The following is a 7,944-nucleotide window of genomic DNA, read 5'->3' as shown; positions in this document are numbered from 1 at the left end:
ATGTCTCAGTATTTAGCGTTCGCCCAGGCGAAAAATGTTTCAACTCCGAGCTACCATTTGGTAACAATCTAACAAAGCCATCTTTTATACAAGAATAGTGTACTCAAATTCTACTAATTAATCTAATGATGACTCGAGACTAAATCACGATCAGGAACTAATTGTCGTTGTCTTCAACCGATATCTAACTACAGTTATAACCATGAACACGTCCTCAGATTTTCATTCGGTGTCTAATCTTTGCTGTTTTTATGTTTCAGAGACAACTACGATGAGACATCGATGTATGAAAAGCATCATTTCCGGTTCCGTTTGCTTCATTATAAGTTATGCCGTCTGGTTCGCCATGATAAAGGCGATGTGGCAGCAACCTGATGCCAAAACCTTTTCGAAAATTAACGCAAAGTCTGCTAAAAATGGTCAATATGTGGGAAATACATTGCTGAAAAAAGAGAACAGTTTAGGATTAAACGATCTTTTTCTTGATATCCGGAATGATATCCGGAAACGGCGAACCGGAAGGATTCTCTGGTATAAACCACCGAACTTTCAACATATAATTGATTCTGAAAGGAGCATGGAATTCTCTACTTGTGGATTCCCTAACTCTTGTTCACATGTAATAAACCCTGAGTTCATCAATAGCAGTGATGCCGTAATTTTCCACGGATCTGTCCTACCGTCGGTAATTCCCAAGCGTCGCAAAGACCAATTTTGGATCTTTTATACGTTAGAAAGTCCTAAGAGTGTTTATCCTATACGGAATGAATGGAGGACGCAATTTGATTGGATGATGACCTATAGAAGGGACTCTGACATATTTCTACCTTACGGCAAAATATTTAGGAAACAACACGAGGAAAATATGGATTTACCTGAGATAATGAAGGGTAAGGAGAAGGAACACCCGGTGGCATGGCTTGTGAGTAACTGTAACGCCCGTAATGGCAGACAACAGTATGTAAATAAGATGAACAACCATGTACATATAGACGTGTTCGGCAAATGTGGCGCTCCCTTGGTGGCTTCTTTTAAGAATACGTCTATTGAAGCTTACAAAATATTATCGCTAAAACATAAATTTTATCTTTCATTTGAAAATAATCATTGTACGGATTATATCACTGAGAAGTTATTCAACACCTATTCCAGGAATGTTCCTCTGGTCCCCGTAGTGCGCGGAGGAGCTTTATACAATAAAATATTACCAAATGGAACTTACATCAATGCTGCGGATTTTAAATCTCCGAAAGATTTAGCAGATCATTTAAGTTATTTAAACGATCACGATGAGGAATATTTAAAGATTCTTCGTGAAAAACTGCAGTATGACGTTTACAATATGGTGGAAGTGTACCACCAGTCACTGTGTAAAATATGTGAGCGAATTCAGGATCCATCGGAACAGGTAAAACCAAACAGACGTGACGTCTCGTCCTGGATACGTAACAATACGTGTACTACAGTTGATGACATCAGATGACAATTAGGAATCACTTTGATGTTGTTATTTTATCGTGACGTCACTGATAACAAATGACGTCATAGCGTTGTGACATCACATATGATGGTGAGTCCCCGCACCTATCTGTAACACCACTGGTTTTCCGCATGGCATAATGTTACCACAAGTCTACCAGGAACTGTTTTACATGAACAATTACCTTTAATATTTTTGTAAAAGATTATTTTTGTTTACTATTCCTAATTTTGTGAAATGGCAGACCTTTTACGATTTCTTAAAGTTCGACTTTCTTCATATTTGGTTTTTGCTGCTTACGGTAGAATAAAGTTACAATACGAAATTATAAAAATGCGTAATAGTCAAATTATGGGACCCACCTATATCTTATCACTTTTGGAGAACCTGGGTTTTCTTCCTGATCGGACATATCGGGATTCACAATATATTTTCTTCTGTTCCTGTTTCGTTGTGTTCCTACTTGCTACCATCCCAGAATGATAGCTTTAGAATTGGTCGCTGTACCAGCCATATTGCGGGGTTTCCACATGGATATAAATAGTCTGTCTACTTTGATTGGCTCGCTAACATACTTTACAGGCAGTGACTGGTTACCTGCTGTCTGTGATGTCACCATTCGTAGAGGTACAAGTGGGGAAATTAGTTCCAAACAAAATGTGATGGATAAAGTCAGAGAGATCCACATGTTCATACAGGATTGTTGGACATTGTTCTGCTATTCCACGCACGGCGGCGCTGTTGTTTGGTTACGGTCGGAAATTGATATAATCAGAGAGCTCCGAATTGGCATTGTGTGCCATTTCAGGGTCATACTAATATCAGAACCAGACGGAAAACCAGACGGAAAGCCAGGACCAAGTGCTTTAATGTGTTTCTTTCATGTTTTTAAATGCAGCTACCTTAATGAATTGATATGACATGAATAATAAAAATGTATTTTATCACAAGTTAATATAAAAAAAAATATACATTGTATTATGATTTAAATCGGTAAACAAGTAAAAACAGTATTTGAAACATATCTTTTTTATTTTATTTATACATTTAGTATTGTGTTCTTGTATTTCCTACATGAAACAACAACATAAAATAAGCTTTAAATACTTTAAATAAATATTTGGTCCCGGTTTTCCCTGTCCTGGTTTTAGTAATGATTGTTTTGGGCATGGCAGGATTTGGGTCACTTAAACAAAAAACAAAAAAACAAAAAAAAACAAAAAAAATATTGATGAGTAAGTATTAATATGTTATTTTAAATTTAAAACAGAAAGTTTTCTAACTTGCACAATAACTTTAAATTGTTTTAAAAAGAACCATGCTGGTCCTCACACTCCGGTTCTGGTATTAGTGTGACCTGCTATCTTACGTCGTACTTGTCATTGATTCTAAGTAGTACATGTACTAGTCACTGGTTGCATGCTATTCATGTTATCTCTTTCTCATTGGATATTGATGCTCCTTCTAGGGCATTTACACTAAATCACATATATATATATTATATAACAGGCTTCGTACAGGCCTTGAAAAGGTCTGTCCCTCAACTGAGGAATAATCCTGCAGTTATGCGACGTAACCTTATTCGCAACATGCGTATGAGAGACACCACAGTACCACCTGAGCAACAGGTTAACAGTTGTCCGCTCGTGGACGCACTGACCACCAAATTATATATATTTTAGATAAATTCTCAGCATAACTACGCGAGTTTCTACATAACCATCTATCTCAAACTTTACGATAGCTGCTTACTAATGAATACTGTTGTTGGTAGCCTTCCTTTGTGAGAGTGTAATTAGTAATGATTGTTTTGGGCATGGCAGGATTTGGGTCACTTAAACAAAAAACAAAAAAACAAAAAAAAACAAAAAAAATATTGATGAGTAAGTATTTATATGTTATTTTAAATTTAAAACAGAAAGTTTTCTAACTTGCACAATAACTTTAAATTGTTTTAAAAAGAACCATGCTGGTCCTCACACTCCGGTTCTGGTATTAGTGTGACCTGCTATCTTACGTCGTACTTGTCATTGATTCTAAGTAGTACATGTACTAGTCACTGGTTGCATGCTATTCATGTTATCTCTTTCTCATTGGATATTGATGCTCCTTCTAGGGCATTTACACTAAATCACATATATATATATTATATAACAGGCTTCGTACAGGCCTTGAAAAGGTCTGTCCCTCAACTGAGGAATAATCCTGCAGTTATGCGACGTAACCTTATTCGCAACATGCGTATGAGAGACACCACAGTACCACCTGAGCAACAGGTTAACAGTTGTCCGCTCGTGGACGCACTGACCACCAAATTATATATATTTTAGATAAATTCTCAGCATAACTACGCGAGTTTCTACATAACCATCTATCTCAAACTTTACGGTAGCTGCTTACTAATGAATACTGTTGTTGGTAGCCTTCCTTTGTGAGAGTGTTGTATTGTATCAGTGTTTTATCTCGTACCGACCCTACACGTGACCAGGTCCAAACTTACTCCCTACACGTGATCAGGTCCAAACTTACTCCCTACACGTGATCAGGTCCAAACTTCCTAACTACATGTATCACAAAATTGGGTCCCGGAGCCATATACGATACATCTCGTGTGTGAAGTGTACACGTTACATGACGGCACGTGTTACACCTTACGGCAGAATAACTCTGTTGCATGGTCACCTGCTTACGTAATCATATCATGATCAAACCCTACGAGACAACTTACATGTACCGGGCTACTGTTATCATGATATATATTTTTGTACACGCTTTTTAAATACGTTTAGTTTATATGCGATTCTTTATGGAACACATTGGGGTTTTTTAAGAAATTTCAGAGTATTGAGTAGTTTAGTGAAAGTTGTTTTGCAATTGAAATTAAAATTAAACCTAATATCAAAGTTTAACTTTCTACATCAACAATATACGTACTAAACGTGTCGTAACGTGGTCTTGAAACGCTGCGAGACGTCCAATGGTACATTGTTTGTATAGGAAGTAAAACTTTTATATATCATATTTCCAAACTGATGAATCTTATTGATGATTAAATCTAACCTGTGTAAATTAATGTAATGATCTCAACTTTACAAACGCGAGGAAAACTTGTGGGTATATGTTACTGTTAGCTGATTTGACTACGCCTGTACCGGGCTTCCATCGATAATTAGATAGCGGGGCTATGTTAGGTAAACGAATCCTGATCGGACTATCTAAGGTCAACGAGCTATTTCAGGTCTCAATGCCGTTTATGACACCATTGCTGTAGTGTTGAGTGGTGCTGGGACTAGAGTCAGTCTACTTTAGGCCAGTATTAAATTGATATCAATCAGATTTCATCTACGTTACGATTACATGGGTTATGCAAACCCTGATAAACTGGGCGTTTGGTTGTATATTCCAATTGGTCAACTGAAATGTGGTCATGGCAAAATGTGTTACAAATTAGAATTTCAAAAATCGAGATGTTTTCAAAAGATTTAAAAAATGTTCAATCAAACATGTTAATTTTGTACTTTTAAAACGATTATAAACAGTAAACGTATGAGATATTAGCAAACAAATCGTGCCAAAATCCTGATTTTTTCCTCCAAGTATTTGTGATATTTTAGTTAATAATACACATTATGCTAACAAAGCTTTGCTGTAATACATAGTATTAACATTTAACATGGTAGTAGAAGCAAACCTATCAGCTTTACGACACGCCGAGTGCAATTTTCAGTGTTATTGTGGTAGCACAAATCTTTTGCTTTATTGATACTTTGGAATCCAAGAACAAGTTCTGTCCACCTGAAGTTTTAATGATACTGATCGTCCATAAGCTAACAATGCATTAAAGGAGCGCTGTCCTTGATTTTAAGGAAATGAATATCATCCTCGATATACAGGGGTTACGACCACGTTCGCTCTCTGCACCCCTGGGAAATGTCAGGCTCAGTGTGCGTCACCTTGTAGATGAGACAAGAAGACTAGTTTGATCCTTTGATGTACATCAAAATAATCTGTCGGTCGCGTAACGGTAAAATTGACTGACTTTGAAGTCGAATGTCGCTCCTCTGTAATCTTCAAATGTATTTTTACTAATCAAAAAGCTAGTTACGTGCCTTAAACTTGGCTATGGCATATTCTAGGGGTGCATAGAGCGAAAGTGAGTGTAACCCCTGGAGTATCGAGTTGACCAATATAGGTTTTACATGCATGTAAATTGTATAGATATGTACTGTAATACATGGTATGGGGCTGATGAACTGAGGTTCAGTATTGTATCACACCTGTCTATAACGACCAACCAAGGGAGAGAAAGCAGTGTCAAATACCAAATTAAAACTTATTGTCTATGATGACACCGATAACTTTTTCGAATTTCACAAATTCCAAAGGTTCTACATTTTCCTTAAGTGTGTATTTCATTTGATTAACATTGGAGTGTCCAACGTGCATCATTTTGCATTTGTCTGGATTAGAACGGAGTTGCCAAGCCTCGGACCACTGTCAGGTACTCGCTGGCTTGAAATAATGGGAGCCACACGAATTGTTGATGCTACATTCGTCCACGACCAGTATTCATGCACATAACATGTCTGGAGCTGCTGGTGAAGCTGGTTGATGTCATCCCCCTTCCTGTGTCTGGAGCTGCTGGTGAAGCTGGTTGATATCCTCCCTCTTCCTGTGTCTGGAGCTGCTGGTGAAGCTGGTTTATATCCTCCCCCTTCCTGTGCCTGGAGCTGCTGGTGAAGCTGGTTGATATCCTCCCCCATCCTGTGTCTGGAGCTGCTGGTGAAGCTGGTTGATATCCTCCCCCTTCCTTTGTCTGGAGCTGCTGGTGAAGCTGGTTGATATCCTCCCCCTTCCTTTGTCTGGAGCTGCTGGTGAAGCTGGTTGATATCCTACCCCTTATGCACATAACATGTCTGGAGCTGCTGGTGAAGCTGGTTGATGTCCTCCCCCTTGCTGTGCCTGGAGCTGCTGGTGAAGCTGGTTGATATCCTCCCCCTTCCTTTGTCTGGAGCTGCTGGTGAAGCTGGTTGATATCCTACCCCTTCCTGTGTCTGGAGCTGCTGGTGAATCTGGTTGATACCCTCCCTCTTCCTGTGTCTGGAGCTGCTGGTGAAACTGGTTGATGTCCTCCCCCTTCGTGTGTCTGGAGCTGCTGGTGAAGCTGGTTGATATCCTACCCCTTCCTGTGTCTGGAGCTGCTGGTGAAGCTGGTTGATATCCTACCCCTTCCTGTGTCTGGAGCTGCTGGTGAATCTGGTTGATACCCTCCCTCTTCCTGTGTCTGGAGCTGCTGGTGAAGCTGGTTGATGTCCTCCCCCTTGCTGTGCCTGGAGCTGCTGGTGAAGCTGGTTGATATCCTCCCCCTTCCTTTGTCTGGAGCTGCTGGTGAAGCTGGTTGATATCCTCCCCTTCCTGTGTCTGGAGCTGCTGGTGAACCTGGTTGATGTCCTCCCCCTTCCTGTGTCTGGAGTTGCTGGTGAAGCTGGTTGATATCCTCCCCCTTCCTTTGTCTGGAGCTGTTGGTGAAGCTGGTTGATATCCTCCCTCTTCCTGTGCCTGGAGCTGCTGGTAAAGCTGGTTGATGTCCTCCCCCTTCCTGTGTCTGGAGTTGCTGGTGAAGCTGGTTGATATCCTCCCCCTTCCTTTGTCTGGAGCTGCTGGTGAAGCTGGTTGATATCCTCCCCCATCCTGTGTCTGGAGCTGCTGGTGAAGCTGGTTGATGTCATCCCCCTTCCTGTGTCTGGAGCTGCTGGTGAAGCTGGTTGATATTCTACCCCTTCCTGTGTCTGGAGCTGCTGGTGAATCTGGTTGATAACCTCCCTCTTCCTGTGTCTGGAGCTGCTGGTGAAACTGGTTGATGTCCTCCCCCTTCCTGTGTCTGGAGCTGCTGGTGAAGCTGGGTGATATCCTTCCCCTTCCTGTGCCTGGAGCTGCTGGGGAAGCTGGTTGATGTACTCCCCCTTCCTGTGTCTGGGGCTGCTGGTGAAGCTGGTTGATATCCTTCCCGTTCCTGTGTCTAGAGCTGCTGGTGAAGCTGGGTGATATCCTTCCCCTTCCTGTGCCTGGAGCGGCTGGTTAAGCTGGTTGATGTCCCCCCCCTTCCTGTGTCTGGATCTGCTGGTGAATCTGGTTGATATCCTCCCCTTCCTGTGTCTGGAGCTGCTGGTGAATCTGGTTGATAACCTCCCCCTTCCTGTGCCTGGAGCTGCTGGTGAAGCTTGTTGATGTCCTCCCCCTTCCTGTGCCTGGAGCTGCTGGTTAAGCTGGTTGATGTACTCCCCCTTCCTGTGTCTGGAGCTGCTGGTGAAGCTGGTTGATATCCTTCCCGTTCCTGTGTCTAGAGCTGCTGGTGAAGCTGGTTGATATCCTCCCCCTTCCTGTGTCTGGAGCTGCTGGTGAAGCTGGTTGATATCCTCCCCCTTCCTGTGCCTGGAGCTGCTGGTGAAGCTGGTTGATATCCT

The 7,944-nt window shown here is 41.4% G+C and overlaps 1 protein-coding gene across 1 annotated transcript in view; it reads right to left on the bottom strand.

Moving 5' to 3' along the window:
- The window catches only part of LOC110458435 (glutamate-rich protein 6B-like), a gene marked incomplete at its 3' end in the record, with an annotated part of 10,673 nt that extends 8,781 nt beyond the window's left edge, over nucleotides 1-1,892 (bottom strand). Inside the window, exon 1 of the mRNA XM_021510119.1 lies at nucleotides 1,843-1,892. Within this exon, the coding sequence (XP_021365794.1) occupies nucleotides 1,843-1,892 (50 nt within the window). The remainder of the gene's footprint in view (nucleotides 1-1,842) is intronic.
- Nucleotides 1,893-7,944: the final 6,052 nt, after the last annotated feature.

Source organism: Mizuhopecten yessoensis, unplaced genomic scaffold (genome assembly GCF_002113885.1).
Source record: "Mizuhopecten yessoensis strain PY_sf001 unplaced genomic scaffold, ASM211388v2 scaffold9587, whole genome shotgun sequence".
NCBI lineage: Eukaryota > Metazoa > Mollusca > Bivalvia > Pectinida > Pectinidae > Mizuhopecten > Mizuhopecten yessoensis.
This window is presented reverse-complemented; position numbering and strand designations above follow the sequence as displayed.